General features: G+C 41.1%; 1 protein-coding gene and 1 long non-coding RNA gene across 2 annotated transcripts; one reads left to right on the top strand and one right to left on the bottom strand.

Annotated features, from left to right (window-relative positions):
• LOC107191407 (protein retinal degeneration B) lies at nucleotides 1-24,299 on the bottom strand. Its single transcript, XM_015580445.1, has 21 exons — nucleotides 24,274-24,299; nucleotides 8,785-8,970; nucleotides 8,386-8,692; nucleotides 8,164-8,300; nucleotides 7,790-7,907; nucleotides 7,310-7,682; nucleotides 7,043-7,218; nucleotides 6,702-6,731; nucleotides 6,062-6,166; nucleotides 5,797-5,982; nucleotides 5,544-5,706; nucleotides 5,048-5,428; nucleotides 4,693-4,976; nucleotides 4,474-4,626; nucleotides 4,133-4,395; nucleotides 3,938-4,046; nucleotides 3,710-3,866; nucleotides 3,492-3,641; nucleotides 3,232-3,412; nucleotides 2,768-3,042; nucleotides 1-158 (listed from the first exon to the last, which is right to left on the bottom strand). The coding sequence occupies exons 2-21, from the start codon at nucleotides 8,860-8,862 to the stop codon at nucleotides 14-16; spliced, it is 3,771 nt and encodes a 1,256-aa protein (XP_015435931.1). The 5' UTR covers nucleotides 8,863-8,970; nucleotides 24,274-24,299; the 3' UTR covers nucleotides 1-13.
• LOC107191408 lies at nucleotides 477-2,658 on the top strand. The gene is made up of 3 exons (XR_001516277.1): nucleotides 477-508; nucleotides 625-922; nucleotides 2,394-2,658. It is a non-coding gene; the product is annotated as an uncharacterized LOC107191408 (long non-coding RNA).
• Nucleotides 24,300-24,831: the final 532 nt, after the last annotated feature.

Here is a 24,831-nt window from a genome sequence, read left to right as displayed (position 1 = left end):
AGCGAGCGAACCGTCAGAGTTTCTTCGGTGCCGTGGATCTGATGGTTGGAGTGGTTTGAGGTGACATCGGTGGCCCGACGCTCGTCGATCGTTCCAAAGGCAACATCATTTTGCTCGGTATGGGTTGAGATATTGCACGCTTGGCCAATCTGAAAGAACTATCGTTGTTTGGTGTGAGTAGACACATAAGTAACGAACCATCTCTTTAAGTTTCAGAATTTTGCATATTAGTAGTGTATACAGCGTGTATTGTTAACTTATCTGAGGTACTTGCTATGCTGCTCAAAATAAATGGAATACTCATCATTCTGAGCAACATACGCTTAAGCGCCTCCTAACGTTAAAGATACATTAAAATTGTTAAAAATTGGCAAAACAGGGTAAGCATCAATAGAGTCTGATTCACTATCAGCCGCAGGGTATCATAAATCATGCTTGAGGACATAAGTAAAAGTTCCCTATCAAGTTTCCGGGAAGTTAAAGCAGACATTCAAATTCCCAGAACATTGTGAGTTAAACGAATATGTAGTCCGTTTGCAATTATTTCTGGTTAAACATTACCATGATGACAGAACAGATTTCTCTACTCTCTAAGGCTAAATCTAGGATACATGTACGTTTCAGTGACTTCTTGAATGCTATTGGACTGTAGTAGAATTGTGAAAAGTATGGTTGCGTCTATCAACGAGATAGGTGTAGATCGCCAGTTGTGGAAGCAGATGAAAACATGGATTAGCAGCGTAGTAGAATTAGTAGTGTGTTTGGATGTTCATACTGGAAGCGTGACGCAACATCTCCGTGAATAAGAAGCACTGGTGCATGATGGGAATGACGATGAACACGAACGGCTGTTCCGTCTGCAATAACAGCGATGTAGAGTGGATCATTTAATCATTCCTTGAACGATGAAACAAACGAACGTGTAAGTACATCCTCCATTGTCGATGTAACCATTCAGAATCATGTTCAACGTATTGTTGTTCGAAATTTTCTTCTGAAGAGCTCCTACAATGGAAGTTGCTTAAGCACAAAGAATGTTAGAATGTATTATGAAATTAGAAGAGTCGATTTAGTTTAATCTTGTTGATCACGGAATGACAAGAACAAAGCTGGTTGACTCGTGAGTGTGTAGCAGTAGTTTCAATTGCTGTAGGATCTGCATATCCGCTCCTGCCGAGGATCAATATACAGCTACAAAACATACTCGAATACAGCGTTGTGAATTTTAGTAAAGTTTCTGTTTTAATAGACAACATAAATATATGTTCAATTCCACTTCTTATGGTTTAGTGTATAGTAGTATGAATTTACATAAACGTCTACAATCTAGTAGTATACCGTCGTGTCCATGAGTTGTGGTGTTATTTGAAATGGCATTCGCATGTATAATCATGCATCGTGTCAGAGCTTTTGTACTGTTACAAGTTCGAAACGTGCTGTTAGTCTTTTGTACAAGCGGATGTCTTAACCTGATCTACCACCAAACCAAACCACATCTGATCAGCGGGAAATTATCGTTAAAAAAAAACTGTAAATCAAAATGAAAAAGGGTAATTTGTCGGTGGTGGATCCAGCTGAATGTTTTTGTCTGTAACACATACATTCGCCTAACAAATCTCAAGCGGTAAGGGACGCTGTTTTACCTTGGTTGCTAAAGTGAGATCAGACCATTTCAGGAGGTAACGAAAATACGATTTACGTCTCTGTACATCTAGACACTCATACGCCGATTAACCACAAATTCTGGACATATGTACGGCTGACAGATAAAACATTTAAGTTTGAGCGTAGAACGGCGACGGCACTTGCCGCGTGACACGACGTATCTTCATAACAGGTACCTGTAACGAAGGAACTAATAAGCTTTTAGACATTGCTCGGCTGACGAATGCGAGGGAAACGTATTAAGAGTGATAGAAAGATTAGTCGGCGAGGAGGTCTTTCTCTATATTGAAAAACGTGAAGTTACTTCTATCTGTAAGAACCCAGCGGTCACCACTAACACAACAAGCGAAGAAAGAAAAGGGAGGAAAATGACGATAATACCAGCATGAACGATACTGTACATAGATTATACATGAGTTAGATGTAACTACAGAAGATTTGTTCCAATTCGAATTAAATGTTGTCGCACAATTAACTGCTGTGTTGTGTAAACACCACAGCGGGGCCATATCATGTGCTTATATCTGAACATACGATATAGACTTACACTCTGATGGCACGTATTATAAAAATACGAAGTCGGGTTGATTGTTACTTTGCTGGTCTGTATCGTTTGTCAAGACTCTTACCGATTATATCATACCACTACTTAGATTATTCATAGTTTATGTACCTTGTTCTCGTAGTTACGATTGTTTTTACAAATCTCTCGACTATATTGGTTTTAGATAACATGGATTCGGGCGCGAGTACGAAGAACGCACCATCATCGCCTCTGAAACAACTACTTTAGCTTGAAACGTTTTCGTACTGACGTTGCAGTACTTGACTTATAAAAATACAGCGTTATCTATGTACAGATAATAGAGCGCTTTTGATTAATCTCCGAAATGCCTTCCGCCCCACTCTGCGCGTCCTCTTTCTAGGAGACAACATTTATCACGACACTTCCACCGTTCTGCAGCGAGCGAAACGTCTGAACGTCGGGGATAGCAAGGATCGAATGAATTATTACCTTAAAAATGTCCACACATCACGACAAGATGTAATCTGATAAAACACAATATCGGCATCGGGTTTCTTCGCAGAATAGATCACTCACCTTCTTCGTCGTAGAGAGGCATTTTGTCCGGGTAAACCGAACTGACCTCTTGGGATCACCATGCGAGCGTTACCCTGTGCGGGCCTCGAGCCTCCATAGGCCTGTAGCATAGTCAAATGAGCGGCATAGCCGTCATGAAGAATCGTAGCGAGAACGTGATGCTTCTTTGGTACTTTGCCAATGATGAAAATTTCACTGGGCTTAAGATTAATCGCAGTGTAGACGCTAATGTCTTTGCTACTGCCGTATGCGTGATGAATTATTACACCATGTTCCTAGAAGAAGAAAAAGTAATATTTATTTTATTGTATTATCAAATTATGTATTAATATATTTAATCTAGCTCCCATTATTTTCGTTGTTTATCATAGAATACGTGACAGGACTATATCGCACAAACTGCCATAGTCTATTCTACCTTTCGCTAAAGATCAAGAATGATGTATCTTTAGATAACTGTTTACCTGCACGAGTCTGTTTAAGTACGCAGCTTTATGACCCAATGGATCCGTCGAAAGACCATCCGCGAAGGATACAAGACCGTGAGGAAAATTGTGTTGTGACAACCAGGAAACAACCTTCTGCTGTTGCATGTCAGGTCTCGCGGTAATATAAATAATTAAGTAACCCAATTCTTGCCAGTGCCTAAACGAATCAATCAGAGATCAGTAAATCACGAACAGGAGAGAATTCATTTTTATACGTCATCGTTTTCGGGATATACCTGACTACATCAACAGCTCCCGCTCTCACTTTCGGATCTTTGCCGCTAACCGACATACTAGCGGTAAACGAACCGTCTATGCTGAAAACCACACACTCTGTTTTTGGTGGAATCACAGCCAAGAAAAAGTCAACGGATGTATGGTCACCTCTAAGAAAACAAGTTCATACGTATTACCGGATAATACCTTCTTAGAATTTCTAGATTGATAATATTACCTGACAATCATTTTAATGGGATAAATTCCATAGCCCAGTGCTTTGTCATCGGGTATTTTATATGTTATTCTACCAGTTTTATCAGTTACTTCTGTCGATAAGTACGTCCATTCTCCTGCAGGAGCATCCTTCATGATATGGATGTCCACTTTTTCGCCTGTAGGAATTGATTATAGTCACATGAAATGTCAAAAACACGCATTTCATATGGAATTATATTCAATATACCTGTCAAAGCAATAACATCTATTGGACTATACATAAATCTAGCAATCAACACTTGAGATGATCCTTCTTTAACAATTACATCATTTGCTCTATGATTGGCAGCAACATTCTAGTTCAATGAAAAACGTTATTAGCTGATGTACAAAGAAGACAATATTTTCGATGATATTCCTTGTTTTATTGAAGCTAACTTACTTTCAGTTTAACGGAGGTACGTTTCTTGTTCCACTTTTCTCTGGGCTGACCTGGACGGAAGCAAGATAATTCTTTCTCTTCGTTAGTGAGTATTGGTAAATCGAATCTGCCTAACTGTCGCAAAATGAACGCGATGACATCATAAGATTCCCAGTAACTAGCATGGAAGAGATGAGGTAAAGCATTCATAGGAAAATTCGCTAAACCCTCTGGACAGTAAAGCGCATAATCCAGTCTCTTTGCACCCCACCATTTTTGCGTTACTGCAACAATTGTTCAGTGTAAAAATGAAAATTATTCATGTTCGGAATATTAAATAACGTCATTTACTTTTTACTCACAATTAGATACTACTTGTAAAGGAACATTTTCAACCATACCGGACATGGTACTGTGAATCGATATATCGGATAGCCTTCTTATATGCGACATGGACATATTTGGAATGTTAAGACCATCCGTGAATAACTGTGGATTCGATTGGATTGTCTCCACTGAAAGTAAGAAATTATTTAGAATATTCTTCTTTCTATTTATAACCTTAAACAAGATGTACATACATAAGTGGTAAGGCTGACCATTCCCAAGGGGGTACTTTTGATACCGAGCCACATTAACTGGTGGAATGAGAGAAAACCTTGCAGAGATCAGTGGCTCTAGTCTAGCAGCTACAGGATCAGTAGGATGGAATAAGTTGTACACCTGATTCACCAACGGCCTGTTTATATTACTATTTTTATCACTGCTTGTGGAAATTTTCCTATATGCCAGAACTAAAGCAAGTGGACTACCAAACATGAAAAAGTCTCCTACTTCAAAGTCCAGTTTAGAATGTTGAAAATCGCTAAAAAGAGGAAAGTATATTAATCTACCGACAGCAGATTTTCATAACTTCGACGAATGTATATATCTCACCTTATACTAGAAGATTTTCTTCTGGGAGAAGGTGCAGTCAAGTGTCTTCCACAATCACTGTTTTCAGTCGCTTGACCGTCCAAGATATTGTTTTCGCTATTGTGTCTAGAGTGAGTTGATCTACATAAGGCGTCATAAGTTAAAATCGCTCCTACTGAGTCTCCGATGAAACAAATCTGTCCCGTGAACCCACGGCCCTCCTCGCTTCTTATGAACTCATTGTAAACTTGATTGGCTCCGGTTATAATTCGTGACACTGCGTCCTGATATTCCGTCGTAGAGCTAGCAAGCAGTGGTATTGCACCAATTGGTATTGTGTCATGGGTCACAGGAGGTGCATTCACAGAGGAAGGTGATACGTCAAAGCTGTATGGACTTAGACTGGAAAGAAATACATTAAAGCACCATGAATTCAGATTGAATATACAACAACCGAAACAACATATATTAAGTACAAAAACTCAGATTCGTTGAAACTGATCGTTTCAGTTTTTACCTCGATAAAATACCAAGACCTTCGGTGCAGATTGAAGGGCAGGAAACAAACCTAATAGCGACATGACCAACCATACTGGGGTAGTGTTGTCTCATGACTGATTCAAAGGCGCCTTTGAAAGTTGTGATGTCCGATTTTTTTGCAGTTAAGTCTACATTAGCGTCTAAAATGTTTCAACATCGTATATTGTATGAAATTAATCAATCAATTAACAAATTAAGTGATACGTCTTAAATGAATTTATTTTAATTACCTAATACGCTTCCAGCATGCATCACAATAAGAAGCACGGTAGTTTTGCATGGTTGATGAGTCGGGGAATGTTGAGGCGAAGCTGGACACGAGACGTCGATGCTAGCCGACGCAGAGATTTGCAGTCTTTTACTGCTACGTTCACAAGCCATTCGGTGGAGGTAAGACGGTGAGAATATTGTATCATCTATAAATGAAGATCGAAATGACTCGCAACGATAGTTTCATGAATCTGTTAATATCCTGATGAACCATTATGATTTTACCTTCTTTATCTGCTGACGTGGGCGAAACGACCGTACTGTCCTCCTCTTCTGCTAGAAGATCCAAAGAACTCCATTTAGCTAATGAAGAGTTATCTCCAAAGTCCTCTGTGTAACCAAAAATTTGAACATTGCTTATGCATTGTGCCTTTTTAAGCAATCGTGACACGTGTTAATATAGGATACAAAAGAACGCAAATCGGGATGTCAGCTTTCTCAGATCAGAACAGGCGTCACAGGAAGCAAATAAATAGGAACGTTAACTAGTTTGTAGCATTCTGCTGTGTTAAATAGATATGGTACTCTAGAAAAGATATGTTGTACTCATAATCTACAGAGCCATGCTGTCCCATGCTGTTAAAAATTGTTATTAGAATTTCCATGCTTGAAGCTATATACAGATGTCTGTCTACAATATAGCTGATCAGACCCTCTGTAAGTATAACAATTTCTCTAGGCAATCAAATTTACTTTACTCTCCTCTAAAAAGGCATAAATGCAATTGTACAATGTTTGAATCTTGTACACAGAATACTATAATAACACTAACGTCAAGTGTCGATAATTAATTCTTGAAGTATATCTTCGAACGGAACACTTTAAAGTGCTCACACTTCTAAGAAGATTTATCTACATGTCCTACCTGCATGTATAATAGGTATAACGAACCCAGCTGCAGTGTGGAATGCGATTTAAAAAAAAACAGAGAGGGTATACATCAAACAAATACAAGATGTCAAAAGATACCAGCTCATGCTGTATTCGCCACTGGCAAAATGCGAACTTCCAAAAGACACATTTCTATCCAGATGATTGTTTTCGAATTTGTTTACACTTGAACGTGAATGATGTAGTGTCTAAGAAATTCGCTGTACCAGCTGTTTTAAAGATGAGTTTTCTTCAGCCAAATGTTTACTGTTTGTGCATGTTAGACTTTTTGGAAAGAACTATCACCATGCTTCGCAAGGTGAACGGATAGTTTACCTTGACAATCGAAAAATTCCTCTTCGCTGCCAGACTCGGATTCCCTCACGATACTCTCCATCCGCCAGTTCGCTATCTGCATGTCGAAACTCTTATTCGAGCATGGCGAATGCACCATCGTCTTGTTTTTTTTCCATCCTCTCCTAGGGTCCCCTTTGTCCTCAGCAGGAGCGCTTCTGAAAATGGTTCGATCACTGTAAATAATATACTTCACTGAACGGGATTCCACTGAAGCAAAAAGATTCTTGATTTTACTTCAAATTTTACCTAAGTTCAGGTACTTCGGTGGGAGAGTCTTCAGGGCTGGGTTCACCCTCGGAACTGCCAGCTGTGTTCGACATAGGTATGTCAGAAGATTTTCGAACGCTCGGTGGACTCTGAAGATCTTCATTCTTCTCGATACTTCCAAGGGTAGCAGCCAAAGTAGCGGCGACATCTGAATCTTGTGGAGTGGCATTCGTAGCGTTCTCTTGGTTCTCATCGGTTGTGTCCTCGCCGCCTTCGACAGCACCCATTCTTTTCTGCAGTGCCACTTGAGTTTGCTTCTCGATTTCTCGGATATCCTCCATAGTTAAACCATTCCATTCGTCTTGCCAGGCCCACGCTTGCTTGTGGGCTCGTACCATGGTTTTCCGTAACGCTGAAAATGTCCCGAGCACATTCGATATCATACCAGAAAGAGAAGGAAATCCACTGAACGTCGAAAGATAGAAAAACGAGCTGGTTGTATATCTATACAGTACTGACCTATATCGTGTAGAAATTTTTCTAACTTTGTTTGCACGCCCCAATAGCGAAACTCTACGCGACAAAGCTTGTAGGCGCACATTAAAGATTTTCCGGACGGCGTTGGCTGTTGTTTTCCCTGAATCAAAAAGTTCTAATGTATAACTATTGCTTACGATAGGACAAGACATAATTAGCCAGTTAACACCATTTCCACAATTATCTAGAATGTCAACGTGCACAGTGTAAAATTGAAAGCGACAAATCCTGGGGTGATGGAGTAATCGAAGTATATATGGTAAGTGTAGGTCCATCTAGCAATCTTGAACGACAAATTGATTATTATCTAACTATACACGAATCGTTTAGAACGTTGTAAAAAAAGACTTATGTACTTTCACGTCTGCCCAATAGTCTTCCAGCCATGATTCTGTAAGCGGTCCTCTACCAGTTTTCTGAGACACGTACAACTTCGGGTCCTCCTCCTTCACGTAGTCACCAACGTATTGATCCTTGACGATATCGATTACGTCTGAAATACGATTATGTAGCCGAGACGGTTCATGGGTTTTAGCGTTACTGTACTAAAGTTTCGATCCTAAACAATAAGTATGTACCAACGATTCGATTTCTCAGATCGCTACCACTGAGTTTGAACACATTCTCCTGATATCCGTTGTCAGGAAAATAGTACGTTTCTATCTCAATACGGGTCTTCGGGTAGGGATAGGAGTTCCATGCTTCTTCTTTGGCGATCAACGCCGACCTGGGTAGCAAACTCTTGAACCATTCCGGCAGATGACTGCCCACATGGTAAATCTTGTGTGTGTACTGTCCGTTTCCCCCTGGACCGTTGCTGTAAGGTTCATTTACTATGATCTCGACACCGCTGCCTGCTCCTTGACTCTCTTCGCGAGACTTTTTCTACAACAGTTAGATATTTCAATAAATAATTTTACTTCGCCCGATTTGAGAAGACATGCTACCCCAACGGTTTGTATTCAAGGTGTAATTACCGCTATCATATATAGCTGAGCGATTCTGTATTCCTCTACAGTGAGAGGCAGCGGTATTCGATACTCCTTTATCAACATTTTGCGGTTCCTATCCTATCTTCTATCTGCTTCAGGAAAAAGTGCTTGTCGCTCCCAGGTTCTCGTTTCCGTTTTACGATGCAACTTCATGATACCATAGGTACGATACTTGGGGGGGAACAGAACGAAAGAAGAATTAGGACTCAAAAAATGAAACTTCGACGTGAAGGTGTCGCGCGAGTATGTTCAATAAAAGTTTAATTACCGTCCCAGTGATCTGATCAACTTGTGACCATAAAATCACGCGTTATCAGTCTATTGCAGGGACGACTCAAGCAAGATTCTATCTACGTTCGAATCCATCGGATATTCGACGAAAAACGCGCAGTATAGAGGCTCGCGGGTGCCTTTCCTTTCTCGTGCATTAGAATTAGGACTTCCTGAGCATCGACTGGCGGTTTTTTTGTTCAGTCTATAATTGAAGCACATCAAATGCCGAATCGTCGTGTTTTTACCACACGTTTCCACGCAAATCCCCGCTGGGGGTCGGTCGCGGCCAGTTCAGGGGCCATTAATAACGATGTTGTAATCGATTCTGATAATGCAATTATTATTAATAAATTGTAACACCGTAGTGTACGTGTTAAAACTTTTTATTTAATGCAAATTTATAATTTTGATTTTATACAGTACATAATTATAGTAAAATAAAGGCAGCATAATTTATTTCGTAATATTTACATAAAGTACACGTGTACTTTCATAAAGGTACTTCGTAATACAAAGTTCATGTGTATCTAATTTATGTAGAGGACATAAATAACACAGAAGATGTTCGATCTCCTACGAATTCACAAGAAACTCATGAGCCACCAATCACCAACACTAATGCCGCGAGCCCACGGAAACCAAACCACGAATTCCTCCGGCAGCGGTCGGAGCAATAAACAAAATCTTGCGTAAGATCCTTATTTATACCCAACCCGTACTACGTTCATCGTATGCACGCGAAATTTGTTGCTTTTAGCGGTAAAATTTACCCTCCAAACCGGTTTTTGAAAATTCCAATAAATAACGATAAAACGCCCCTCGAACGGGAACAATTTATTTCGAACTAGAGCACGATAAAAGAACGTTGTATCTATAATTCAAAAACTCCACTTCCGGCGATAAAATTTACCACTGTCAGCGAGCTCAACGTATCCAATGAATTTTAAATTTAACACAGGATACACGATCGTAAATTCGTTTGTATTTATAACCGTAGGATCCCATTAAAGACTTTTTTCAAATGTTTCATTCGAAACGATTAATATGCCTGCCCGTGTTTCGACACATTCGTCGATCCTGAAAAACGCATTTGAAAAATAGTTTTGTTCCCGACAGGTTCGTAGCAGCGCCCGAGACAGCAGTCCCCTATTGGATCGCAACCTGTCAGATCGGACCAATCGTTTCCGGTGAGTCTGAACTGACAGATTCCCAACGGCTCGAACATCGGACGAGTCTGCTGTGCCGCTGATAATCGAGCTGATACATAAATATATTCGGCGGCGTATCGACGTACTTACAGGCATAGGGTTTCCTTAACCTTGAGCATCGCGGAAATGGGACAGAGCGATGGTCGGTGTGACCGGGCGATTGTTATATGCTTCTTGATCTCGCTGGTGCACCGTACTTTTCGCGCCACACCTTTCAGACAGAGGTAATTCGCGGGAAGCCGAAATAACTGGACCACAAGTTGGTATGTACACCTTGATCGACGAACGACCTGGCAGTATCGATGAAGTAACTAACGACACGAATATCGGGATGCTTACTAGCTCCTATTGTATACCGAATCAATTTTCCAGTGAGATTTTTCAAGAGAGAATCGTGTCACCGTTTCTTCCAAACAAGGGGGTCACTCGTACGAGTCCCGTCTCACTGTCACATCGTTGGAGTGTACCAGGTTAGACAGCACGAAAGGCACGGTCGTTGAATAAGACTCGTTTTCTCTGACAGGCAAAGAAATCTTTGGGGAAAAGTAACCAAAGGAAGGAGACGGTGAGATGATAGTGAGTTTCTTTTGAAGGATGGTTTGTACGCTGAAAAGAAGTTTTCAATGGATCGTGGAGGGCGAACCGCGACCTGAAAACGATACGACGTTACGTGGGCAACGCGCGGCCACTGACTGACGGGCCGGAGGTCGCTCCGATTGGCGGGCCCGTTGGCACGCGCGACTTCTCGAACCCGCGAAATCGAGCTGGACCAATAGGAGCGCCCCCTGCCGCCCCCGTGGCCCGGCAATCCGGATGCAGTGCCGTAAAATTGAGGCGGAAGCCCCTAGATTTCCTCGAGTACACCGAGATATAATCGCATACTTTTTGTTTTCTTATTCGATTAATACTCCAATATATATACAGAACAAATTTTTTTTAACAGAATTAGATGCATCAACGTGACAAATATGTAACAACTACGTGTAAGTACCTTATTCCGGTATTCGGGAACATTTATGTTATCATTACATAGAATCATAGGTGAAACCACTATGGAGATAAAAGATCTAGAGTAACGAGTAATAGATGAGACAATTTGTCTCAAATCTCTCTCTCTCTTTTTTTGATTTCAAAATAAAACAATATTTCACTACGAATGATTAAACAAAGTATAAGCCTATATATATACCGTATCTATTCGTTATCTCTGTGTATTCACGGAAAAATCTAGTCTGTCCCTATCGTAGATACAGTTTTGATACCCCAACGTAATGAAGTACGGCTAAAAGCGTTACCAAGAGAATTTCAAGTCATTTCACGAGCTTCTTAATTACAGGTGATTAGCAATGCAAATTCTCGAAGCCGTCACTGGATGGACAGCCGCCTCCGCCGCCTCCCTGGCCTATTGATCGATCTCCCCCCGAGTGAGCGAGAAAACGCAAGACCAGATGCGCCATAACACACCAGGCGAGCTTCCCCGCGAAGAAGACGAGACGCGGCACGCGTGCCGACAGGATTGCACGCTTTGTTCCGTTCGGGGGTCGAATTGGTAACCCCTTGCCCTACGATTTTCTTGACGTGTACACAGGATTACATTATTGTCGATAGTTTCCCAGAACCGAAAAGAATTCTGTACTTATCGCAACTGTATTTTTACTGTGAAAGTTAACCCTCTGCACCCGACTGACCCCTTGAAGGGCAAAATGTATGGAAAATTAAAAATTCCAAAGTGCAAAGGGTTAAATATAAACGCCAACAACGTGGCATTTCACCTCGATTCAAAGAAAACTGAATAATATTCTTTTTTGTTGAATCAATTTTGAATTTCGTCAACACGAGTCTGACTAGATGTTATACGACAAGGGTTAAAACAGTACGCGCCATTTCCCCCCAGGGTGTCGCTTTACGAGGCTCGAATGAACGCTTTGATCCACCCACACGATCTGTGCATACACTTTCTCAACCGTAGATCGTCCATCTTTTCCCCCCTTTTTGTCCCCGTGAATAGTTAAATGGGAAAAGCACTGCCATTCACTACAGGGGGAAGCGAGATGAGGCTTGTTTATCCTCGCGCGCAACACCTCTTTCCGGACACCCTTCCAAGAAACATCTTTTTATAGAGAAGAAGGCGGTTAAGAGCCCCTTGGAAGTTTGTCGGTGGTCGGATGGGAGGAGCAAAAATAACGACAGGCGAGCGTTATTTTAATTCGTTGATTTCGGCGTAGGTTAGGGTACCGTCGCAGATTTAGAAACTGGTTTATTGGTAGACTATCTCGGGCTCGTAGAACGTACTACATATGGATCATTGAATAGGTTAGCAAATGGGAAATGTTATCGGGTCGCGATGGCTGCGGATGCGGAGCAAAATCCAGAAACCCAGAATCTCACCCCCACTACTTAGATTTAAAAAGAGATGTCGAAAGCTATCTACCTTTTTCTAAACTTAGTACGCCCGTTTCAGGGAGATGTGCAGTCTAGATTGCTACGTCTATGCTTCAACCTGAGGTGTACAGGAACAGAAAGAAAAAAACTGTTGACACGAGACGGTCGGAGAAGGAAATACAATAAGGAAGGATGATGCAATTACGGTGCAAAGAGCGAGGTTCGGAAAGAGGGAACATGGCACGATGAAATTGCGCAAAATATCGGCACGATGACGCTGCAACGGGAAATTGCATTTGTGCATAATCGAGCGCGGTAGAATATAATGTAATGTGGCATTTTATCGAAATTCGTATCGAGTTAACCAGGTTGGTTTGTACAGCCGCGCCTGCCTATATCGTCGCCGATGAAGAAAACTGACCTTTGACATTTTAGTGGAGAGGAACCCGGCCCCCGGGATGGGAGAGCACTCTCTCGGCGATACTCCTTGACGTTGAATCAACAATGTTACGTACAGGGCCGGGGCCGAATTCGGTCTATTCACCGATAGATGAAAGAGAAGAATGAAATTCATCTATCAAAAGGATAGATGACGCTCTTACCAGTGATTTGGCACAAAAGCGCCGGGGGGTTGCTCGATGGACGGGGTGAAAACCATCCCCCTCCCCTCTTTTGTGAACCGCGGACACGGGCGATATAAGCCAGGGAGTAGACATTTTTGTTCGAACAGAGAGACAAGCGGGGGTTTTGTTCGTACAAAAGTTTCAAACGCGAAAGGAACAAAATATTACTCTATCTCTTGAGTTAAAAAAGACTTGGGATCGCTTCGATAAAAGTTTGAGGTACTCTTTTAGAAATAAAAATAAAAAAAGGGAACAAGCTAACCTTTGTGTACCGTTAAAAAGCATATGTTTAATGATCCTTTTTCGAAAGCCCCGATTGTGGTCTATTTTCGTTCGTACCTTGGTACGGTTAAGGGGTTAAAAGGAACATTTCTTGTGTTTTGTTTCAATCTGAAACCTGTGCATTTGTCATACTACAGTAAGTAGAAACGGGATGTAATGATCAGACGCGTTAGCCAAGTCCTATTCAATTACAGTCATTGCTCGCGTATCCGGCGGATATTCGAAGTTGATTTTCTCGAAAACAAAGTCTGAAATGGAACAAGTTTATTGCATATTTTCGACTTATTTCCTCATGTACCATCAATACAGGGACACCCTGTATATTACAGGCTTTTGTATCTGATTTTCAGTTTACTTCATCGTATTCCCAGGAAAAGCTCACAAATGTGCCTACGATTTTCAAGCGGTCAGTTTGGATTATTTTCAATTGAATAAAGATGAACGGACATTGGCGATTAGAGGTGCCAAGGATATTCCAAGGTTACACAAAACATACTAAACAAATGTTTCTTGGTCAATGGATTTTCTCCTTTATAATAAATGGCATAAAAGATAGCTAATAATTTAATTAACTCACAGGTATATCGATCACTTAACTGGAATACATGCGTACATCGTGGACCTGGAATGGTCATCAGCGGTTTCGCGGGCTCATACCGCAGCTGCCAGTGAATCGAGCCGAGAGGAACGGACCCGCAGAACATACATCTGGATCCCAGAGCCAGAGCGTATTAAGTCACACTTTCCAAACTTCAGAGGAAAGCAAATCAAAGGTGCGACAACCTTGTAACTGTGGAACTGTTCCGTAAGAATTGAGCGAAAAACAATCGCTGCCTCCGAACTCTTGAATGGATTTATGACAAGTCTCTATATGTAGAAATGGAGAACTTTACATTAATTCCTCTATGGTGGGCTTTGCACTGTTTTAACAATATGAACTTACTATCATTTTTGGACCATTATGTACCTGCAGAGTGTCTCACCCGATTTTGACATCTTGATTTTCTTAAAAATCGGGTGAAATATCCTGTATATTAAAAAGTAGACGACTTAGAACGAAATCATTTTTACCACCGGAAAGAATTAAATAATTTGATACAGGAAACATGTAAAATGTCATTTTTTTTAAAGTGGACTTAATACACTCTGGCTCTGGAGTCCAGACAGATAATGTGTTCCATCCTCACGGCAGCCAAGCCGAGCGTCTTGGTGACGTCAAGCGACATTAGGAGAACCCGCCGCCGGCTACGGTATGCACATGTTATTATACCCGTGACGCAAGCAGAAGATTTCTCCGGGCGATGAAAAGTGGGGCCAAAGAGCGTAGACTCGTCCGATGCTGACCTTCCCCTTCGAGAGGAATCACACGTTGGAACTCGCGGGAAAGAAACTTGCTTTACGGCGGATTGCTGCTACCCGAGACACAAACATCTGGGTTCTCTACTCGAGACGTGTCGTTAGAAGGAACAAGTGCTGTTACAAATTTAACAAGCGTGTCGAGTTATTACACTCTTCTGTTGTAAGAAACAGGGCCAATAGTGTCCTTGCGTATTTTCTGGCCTGGGTGAAGAAAAAGAACCCTCGCCGAGTCTTGACTGTATACAATTCGTTGTTTAAAAAAATACCTGGGAGCACAGTCTCCAGAATATAGTATTAAACATATGAATTTTAACGGATTTGAATGATCGTATGCGTATTAATGAAATTGAGGATTTATAAAGAGTTTGTAATTGCGAGGCGTGACAAATCCATAAAAGTCGAACGGCGATCAGGAATGGGAAATGCCATTCCGATGGTCATGAATGTCGAAGCAACTCTCAGGCTATCTCGATTTCAAATGGTTAAACAGGAAGCAAACATTTATAAATACATGTTTCATGAATTAAGTAATCTAAGTAATACACTTAGATAGTTACCCGAAGCTACGACAGAACGTTGTTACACTTACTCTTAAGTTAACTTATTTTTTTTTTTCACTCGTTAGTCTTCGCTGCATTTGGATCTTCCACTTCGTATCCGTTCGGCGATATCGGATTTTTTACGGGATTCTGGATGCTGTGCTTGTCACCCCACGGGAGCGACTACATAGGAGGGAAATATTTATAAATTACACGTAAGGGACAGGACGAAGGGACCGAGGTCGATCACGATAAAATATAAAATTATCGAATACGAGGAAGAGGTAGAAGAAGGTAGGTATAATCTGGAGCAAAATATTTGATAAGTGAACGGTAAGAAAAAATAATATATCGAATTCCTGCGGCGAAGGCGAGCGAATCGGTAAGACTTCGTTAATCGATCAAGGGAGGAATTACCGTGCAAATGGATTACTCATCCGAGATGTGCGGACAGCTTGGTTAAAAGGGCAAAGAACAAACTGATATGAAAATTCCGTTTCATATTTATACATAAATAAACGAAACTAGTTCCATTATTCTCGTAAAATGCCGACTAAATTTCGAAATAGATTCTGTTCACCTAAAAATGGTAATTATTGTTCCGCTACGTTGTGCAATTTAATTTTAATTCCGAATTATCATTTTTTTCCGATGCATTTATACTTAAAAAGTTCGTCACTATTATTAGATGTTAATGTTAATATAATATTACAGTGCCGCAGAAGCAGAAAAAATGGCACCTCATTTCTTCGACGCATATACGAAACGTTCGCATACTCAGGCCTGGTTCTGTTCCTCTTGTTCGATAAAATGATGACTGACGAGACGAACAACACTGGAAAAGTGATGTAAAGCACCATATTCCGCCAGAACCTTTCCTTGAATGATTCTACACCCGTGCAAAGCATATACGATATCGTTAGAACACGGTGGAAGCCGCCTAAAGCATTTCGCGCATCACTGGCAACCAAAGATGAAAATTTAATACCGCACGGTGTATTGGTACATCGTGTTTCGACAGTCAAATTTTTCATGTATATGTACACAGCTTTTTTTAACAGATACTCTATCTCGATACCATATTACGAATGTACGGCGATGCTTTCCACGCAATGACAATGGAACGAGATGAAAAAAAAATGTGCGTGCTTCTAGGATGACAAAAGCAACGGAGTTGAATTATCGATTATCGGAAGCATCAGTGATAACGCGTGACGCAGTTTTCCTTGGCATTTCTGTCGGTCTGACCTACAAAACCACCGTGACGAGTGAATGACAACATTTTTCGATTGTCGGTAGAGGAGGAGATCGGAGTTGGTAGACCAGTTTTTCAGTGTTTCATTTTTAATAAATTACGTGGTCGAAATGTCGTTACTTAGATACGATAACACTTAAGGTATTATAATGTTTTTTTAACAAGGTAGCCAACCAGCCTCATGGTCGGAATTGGTTGACTTACAAAAAAAAATTACAGTATATCAGAAACATAAACATATCGGTACTTGTAGCTCTTTGATATGTCCTCATTGTTTTATGAAATAAGTTAGTCATTTAATATTCAATAACAAAATAGGCTACCAACCCTGTCTCCCCTACTAGTGAATTCTATATCGAGGAAAAGTGAGAACCATCGAGAGAACCAAGAAGAGTTTTTTTTTACCTCCGCAGGGCGGACAGTCATCGATAATCGGCGAAGGGAACCTGCGACGTTCCCGTTGTTCGATTTTCTCGCATTCAGGAGGAGGAGGTGTGCAACAAGGATCATCAATAGCAGGAGTGTTGCAGAGTTCGGCAGCTTTTTCAGATTCTTCCGCGGCGGAATTCGTAGTAGGACACTCTGGACATTGATTTTGAAGAATCTCTTGCTTCTGATCGGGGCAATCCGACTTCGAGTTGGTCGTCTTGCAGGAACTACCCTCGGAGGAATAGCATCGCAGATTCGCCCAACGAGACTTTCCACCCAGATCGTTCCTCTTGCGAGTTGTATCGGCCACAGAGGAATAAGATAACTTCCTCACGGCTGGCACAGCGTAACCTATCGAAGGACGAACCGCCTTGGAGAACTTCCAAGTGTGGTAGATCATCGCCAAAGTGAATTTCACGAGAATGGACGATCTCCCGTTGAGCAGAAAAGCCCTTCTTCCGGCTGACGTCATCGTCGTTTCAAGATGACCCTCCCCGAAAATGGTCTTCGACGGTAACACGTTTGACATGTCTGAAAAGAAACTTCGGAATCACGTCAACGTGTTTCTGATTCGAAACTGTTCGGAATTATCGCGCTTCTTTTGTCCATTCTACAGTGGCCCGAGTAAAATAAAGTAGAACCGAATGGTCCACGACCATGAATCGCCATAGAAACTCTTACAAGAGGGCGGTGCAGTTGTTAGATGGAGGGGACAGTTCCGCCTAGTGACCTTGAGCAATCCATTTATTCTACATCTACCATGATAGTTAAGTTTTAAAGTAGATAGAATAATACTTTAAAGGTTTATATTATATAAAAAAAATATATATCCTTATATTGAAAGCTTTAAAAGAAAATTATGGATGAAGTATCGGTGTCCAATCGATCGAAAGATCCTCACCTATACTTAACGTCGGCAATATCCTGTAAACGGTCCGTTTCTGGGAATATCTTTAATGCTTTCAAGGGCGGTGATTTTACTCTTCCACGTTCGAAAAGATGCTTGACCAGCCTCAACGATCCCTTTGATTAATGACGAACGGGTTATTTCGTTGACGCTCGCAGAACTGGTCCAGAACAGGATTTTAACCTGTACAAAAGGATCATCATTGCCCAGTCATATTTTACTTTCTTCCCCCGATTTATCGCGCGGTTCGCGAACAAGGTTGCGCTCCGGGTTTTTAATTCATTTTTCCTCAAAAGATACACGCAATTCAAGGCGATTTTTTTAATGTAACGCACAATGGTTCTTTTGTCACGGTGTCTCGTTCGTCTTCGTTCCGTGGAACATATTCGCAGGTGTATACATATTTAAAGTATGTATATATGTATTTCCGTTTATCATTCGTACCGAAAAATTCGATCGTTCACCGGAGAATCCGACTTTACCGTAATCGTGACGTTTCCACGTGCCTCCGTTGCTTGTTCTTACCCTTTATCACATCAGTCTTTCGATTCAAAACAGAAATGACGTTACTTAGTGAACAATATCTCCAACCGATCGTAGACTTTAAAGTGTCCAATCCTGATCAGGTTATGTTTATTCAATACCAGTACGTTTTTATTACTTATCCGTTCCGATACGTGAGTCGGAGACTGAACATTCATGCTACGCCCGTGTCATGACCAGCGTATATCCGGAGCATGAATGTGGCCGCTATGACGTTCGCAAATCAACCTGTATTTATAGCAGTGTTCCGGCTCTACCGGTTTTATTTGCCACGCGATTTCCATCTCTGTTCCGTGGAAAATCGGACGACCGGCACACGCGATCGAAACAAGTGAGTGTGACACAGATAATTTTCAAGTACATTTCTAAATGTTCGCCATTTTAAAGGACACACCTGCACGCGGTTAAGATTAAGAAACATTGCGTAACTTCGTATTTTCGATCGGGTCACCCCCATTTGATCTAAGAAAGTAATCATCGTCTGCTCGTTGTGAATTCCCTTTGAGCGGAATAAATTATGCAATAGAATAAATGGTACAGCGCGTGTAACGTAGAATGTATATTTCATCGAAGCGCCAGCATGTCTGGGGTCAGTGGGAAAACCAGTAAACATGCGACCGCCCGTATATCAAACTCCTGGCTAGCTCAGGAACGATCCGTTTGTCATTAGTTTTTCCTTTTACGTGGTTCAAACGGAATGGGGTTTCGAGATTCTTAAAAAATGAAAGGAATTCCTGTTCTTCGGAATACTCGGCAGCTTTTAATCACTATTGGCAATTCCTTTTGTACAATACAATCCTTTTTTGTAAATCAGTGAACGTCATTGACTATTAGGATTAATAATATTTATATTCTTTTATTATTACTTGACCACTGATATTCTCTCCAACTGATTTTAGTTTCGTATGTAAAGGGCGTATCGAGTCAGTTCCATCTGTTCTCGAAATCTCCTCCATTCCTCCAGCTCTATTGTTAGAGCACAATTGTTCTTTTACATCATAGTGATTTCCACACATTCCCGAGGCTGACTGAACATTGTTTCTATTGAAAACGAACAGAGTTACTGCTTATATTCTTTGTCGGAGGATTATTTCCGGAAGATAGTGTTGCTTGCACTTTTTCTAGCGAGGACTTTCCGACAATAACTAAAGGACTCTGGGGGACTCTCTTAACGCGGGTGCAAAAAATGGGGTTATCCATTGTTTATAATTGATAGAATATTTCTAAATATTTTGGAACCTTGAAGTTCGATTCAGCTTAGAATCGATAGAAGCTGTATTTACGTTTGTTCGGTAGCTCTGTAGCTGTTAACTTAGACAATAAAAACTATGGTTCCTGAATAATAGTTTACAGAAGGCTTATGTCGCCAGAACAAACTTTTATATTGTACGTTCTGCCAGAATATTGAGATCTATGGTTACACCTCAATTAAATTGGCTACCTTCCACTATTTTTTAACATCTCCAAACCACCTTTGGTGACCCTGAATTTTCGTGGTTAACCATAACTCCATTGCCCATCTTTGAATATTCACAATCCTCCAGTGATCCTTAGTGGGCGTCGGATGTTTTTCGTGACATTGAAAGCATCGTCCTGGATTTCAAGAGTCATCGAACAGTTTAGTGATCCTTGACAGCTACTATGGAATCTAGTGGTCCTTGGAGATGGCTGAAAGGTCTTCGATAATCCTTGAAGAGCCTTAGTGATATCTGAAGACCATTTGATAGGAATGTCACTGTGCTCGGTCTTCGAACGTTTGTAGAAACGAACAAGGTTGCAAGCACGCGATGACGTAACCACGCAAAATCGATGACACAATTGTCACCACCGTGGAACAATTAATCACTTTGGTTTCGTTCAACTTGGCTGGATGACAAAATATTCTATAGGAAACAGTTTCTTTGGAAATGAATCCCAGCGGTGAACTTTCCGTTTAATAGGACCCATAAGGTCAGAATATTCTTCTCGATCCTCCGAGACCATACTCGTCGATTCCTCTGTCGCAACAAATTTAATTATTTCCGCCCATCTTTTCCATTCATCTCTTTACGATGTTTACGGATATACAAGCATACGCCTTGAACTTCAAGCTCGACACGAGTCGTAAAGATTTTAGAACGACTGAGAACTTTCCTGCTGGAAATTGCTCGATAATGTCAAAGGACTTCGGAGTTCCTTCACGGACTTCAAACGTTCTACCCTACCCGAGGCCGTATACATTGAAAGAAATAGACAACGGGAGTCCTTCGTTTGACATTAAATTACTACCATCGGTCCATCAACGTGTTTTTCTTCTTGTTGTACTGAAAATTATCCTGAAATCTGGTGCATCCTTTTATTCCATAAACTTCAGATCGAAAATCAAAGTAAAAACTATAATGTTGCCACTTCTCTGTATTATTCAGGACTATCTTTCATTTCGCAGACAGCTTATCTGTTCCATTAGAAGTCTGTGTTGATACCATTAACTAATCAACCATTCACGTAAATCCTTCGGGGGACATTATAGAATCCTTTAAATTTCAATCGCTTAAAAATTACTCGTTCCTCTTCGTTGGACACGTGGTGGCGCAGAAAGGAAGCGACGGATAATTATTCCCCGACGATAGAGCAGGGACAATGGGAATCGAGGGATTCGCCTGGCTCCTCTGGAAAACGGGGATACACGTTGGATCCGCCTTGCGCGGCGACCTTTGATATTTCGAGACGAAACGGGTCGAAGTTTCCAACCCTCCTCGGCTGTAGGTGCCGGTAGGTAGGTATACAGCCCCCGTTTTCCGGCAGCCCGACCATCCGGCCGAAAATCGTGTATATTATACAGGGACAAGGTGAAACGCTTCGACGTGATTCAAGCAGACTTCTCACACGGTCGTGATGTCTCGTTTCTTTTTTTTCTTTTTGTTCCATTCGAAGCATGGTAGGTAGTAGTAATTGGAAAGTTCCGCGGAAATCCTTCGGCTCCTAACCAAATTAGGAACTCCGAACGAAGCAGAAACTGGGTCGATAGAAACCTTTCCTACTCTTTTTTTTTTTACCAAACGCTCCAATTTAAGTGTAATTGGACGGTGAACTCAGAGGCTTGAAATCACATTAGCTTGACCGCCGAACTGAACTTTATCGAGACCCCTCATGAATCAGAGGGCTTCCTTTCGTTATCCTGGACGATTTACTTCAGAGGTGAATTCGTACGAGGTACCCAGGACACATATGCTCCTAAATTTTCGACGAGGAACCCTATGACCATTGTCCCTTGTCCGTCTCTGTGAATATGTTCAAACGTTTATTTCTTTGTTAGATTATCCGAAGATAGAGTGGTATAAAGAGTACTACCTCAAGGAAACTTCGTGAAATACTTTACAAAAATAGGACGCACCGTGACTTCCTTAAAATAAAAAAAATAATATACAGAAGAAACAAACATTTGAATTGTATCAGTACATATTGATATTCAGAGTATCGATACATTTGTATATCGGGAATAAAATTCGACATTATTGGTATCGATACTTGCAATTAAATTAGATGTAATAAAATCCAAAAGTGAAAATAAATAATTTATTTAAGCAGATTTTTACTAAGGCAGATTCTCGGGTAACAGTATGGAAAAGAAATCGACCAATCGCAAACTGTATCGCCCATCAGTACTGGTACACTCGATGATCGAATGAAAGAGGACCCAATTTATACTTTTCTAGTACCGCCTCCGTATATCGTATCTGCTCTCGAAACATTAAACTCAGTTTTCCAGGCACCAAAATGTCAGGCACGAGCGGCTGCGTATCAGTTCCCCGGGTGTTCTGTATAGTACTCGCAAAACCGTATCTCGTTCAAAGTGTTTCGAAGCTTGGAAACTCGAGCGAATCGGTTTCAATACAGCGGAAGGTGGAGCGATAGTATAAAGTTCCGAATCCGGGTGGAATGAGGGGGCACCAAACCGCGTGACTGTGAATAACAGGCCTACGGATCTCGCAATTAACTGCATTTCCCCTGGGGACCAAAAAAAAACACACACAGGGACAGAGAGGTATCGATAAATTATTTTTAGATAGGATTTTCCGGGACTATGAGCCATAAAGGTTCATCGAACCCGTCCGATATCGACTCGATAGAAATTCTATAAAAGTATTACATTACCCTGATTACACGGGTATCGTGTGACTGCCTTGCATTAACTCCCTTCACAGTTCATTATCAGCGGGATGCATTACGCTGACATTGGAGCGCATTTATATTGGCTATTCTTGTACTCGAGTCTCGGCGTTGCCTAATGAGCGATAAGCTTAACGAGCATCCGCGCCAGGTAAAAACGAATCGAATCGACCGATGTTAATAATGTTATCGAACGATCGACAAATGACGTTAACACCTTGTTGTGCAATTCGTATTTTACACGGTGCTAATTAATCGTTTAATGATATCTAAATTGGTTGACGGTAAATCGGTGTGCAATTTAATCGAGACGGTTGTAAAACCGTCCGGAACGAAAAGTGTCTGTATAGGTATACCTCGAAGTTTGAATTCGATCGATCCCCCAATTTGTTGACGTCACTGGTTACGTCATATAGACGGAGACGGAGAACGGCTGGTATATAACGTCAGAGAGGCACCACAACTGGGGTAGTCTAACACACGATAATTATAATGATAATTATCGTGCTGTATTATAAATATTTATCGTCACAATTTCGTCTTTTCCTTTGGTTAATGGAACTTCAATTCACCTTCTATTAACCTTGAAAACGATATCTTGAGCTAGAGATCCTATCGGCCTGAACAGAAGAATATTACAAAGTTCCTGCTCGAGTAAAAACACTGTAACAACAAACGTTTGTTCAGATGCGATAACAGTGTCTACATAGATTGTAGGTCTTTTTATGAAAACCATCGTCAATCTCTTACCCTTTCGATAACAGCTTCATAATTATTTTTTCGGTTATCGTACGATAACGATGCAAATATTGGCACAAGACGAGCGGCGATGAAAATAGCAAATAACGTCGAATTAAATAAAATGAATGTTGTTTGAACGGGTTTCAAGATGCTTACAAAAGTAAACGTTATGGCAACGTTTTTATCTGATTTTACGTACTTTCACAGGCACGCCGAACAAGTAAACAGATTAAATGATTCTTAAATATACATACGTAAGAATCAAACACATACCGAACTCGATGAATTAATTCTAAAATTAAAGGAATGCCATGCGTAGCGCGGGACAAACTACACGTGTATACATACGTATGTTTACTCTGTCGTTCAAAAGTATTTGATCACTTGTTTAACGACAAATGAACTTGCCTTTTTTGTTTGAGAAGAAAATGCGAATACATGTTTCGAGATTCGGTACACATCAAAACAATAATCACACAACATTCACGTATTGTTCTTTTTTCCTTATATTATGATCAAATATTTGTGAAGGATAGCGTAACTTACGTGTATGGTTTTCGTAGAAAACATTCGAGGCGCACAAAAGACTATCAGCGTATCTGATTGTTACATAAAATCAGGATGTTTGATGCATGAAAATAGATAATCCCCCGTCTGGCCGGCGTTTTTGTATAACCGGAAGTACGTAGTTGGCAATAGATCCCCGACCGTTAAATTGTTTGAAAAAGCAGATCGATCATGGTTACGTTTTGTTCCATCGTACATGCACGTAATATATACATACCGAATCACCGTCAGGATTCAACCAGTTCACTTGTTTCCTTGCTTCTCACTCGTACAATAGTGATTTCACGTATGCACGCACACAACCGTTCGCAATCATACGCAACTACCCGCGATTATCCCATTGCGAAGTGTCTATCGTTTTCGTCTAGTTAATCCCGGACAGAGAGACAGAGGGAAATGTGGAACGGCCCTTCCTCAATCAGTAAAGCAGATTCAACTAGTTCTACGATAAGAGTATCGATGCACCCGTTCCCGCGTGTACGGTGTGATCCAATTTAACGAGGTAACTAGTCATTTCTACTGCCCGTCGAATCATAACGGATTAATCAATGATTTCCAACGTGTCGAACATCATGGTCGTCGATTAATGATAATCGGTCTTTTAATCGTTTATCGGCGGTTGCTCTCGACTGAACGCGTATTCGATAACGCGGGGAGGAAAACAAAACGGGCGCATAATCGAACAGCTGTTACGGTTGTTTTTGGCACGGTTGCAGGCCCTGTTCTCCGCGAATCAGGTTCCCAGCGTCGCCACAAGAGCGCGGCGTCGGCAACT

Source organism: Dufourea novaeangliae, unplaced genomic scaffold, assembly GCF_001272555.1.
Source record: "Dufourea novaeangliae isolate 0120121106 unplaced genomic scaffold, ASM127255v1 scaffold246, whole genome shotgun sequence".
Lineage (NCBI taxonomy): Eukaryota > Metazoa > Arthropoda > Insecta > Hymenoptera > Halictidae > Dufourea > Dufourea novaeangliae.
Note: the sequence above shows the minus strand (reverse complement) of the source record. Positions and strands in the feature narration are given on the sequence as shown.

Excerpts from the sequence above, each read along its gene's own strand:
- LOC107191407 (XM_015580445.1), bottom strand. The coding sequence starts at position 8,862 with ATGTTGATAAAGGAGTATCGAATACCGCTGCCTCTCACTGTAGAGGAA. Across the intron at positions 3,867-3,937 it reads AGATGTTATTGCTTTGACAG|GCGAAAAAGTGGACATCCAT; the intron begins GTATATTGAATA and ends CAATTCCTACAG. Across the intron at positions 159-2,767 it reads GCCTCTCTACGACGAAGAAG|TTCTTTCAGATTGGCCAAGC; the intron begins GTGAGTGATCTA and ends AAACAACGATAG.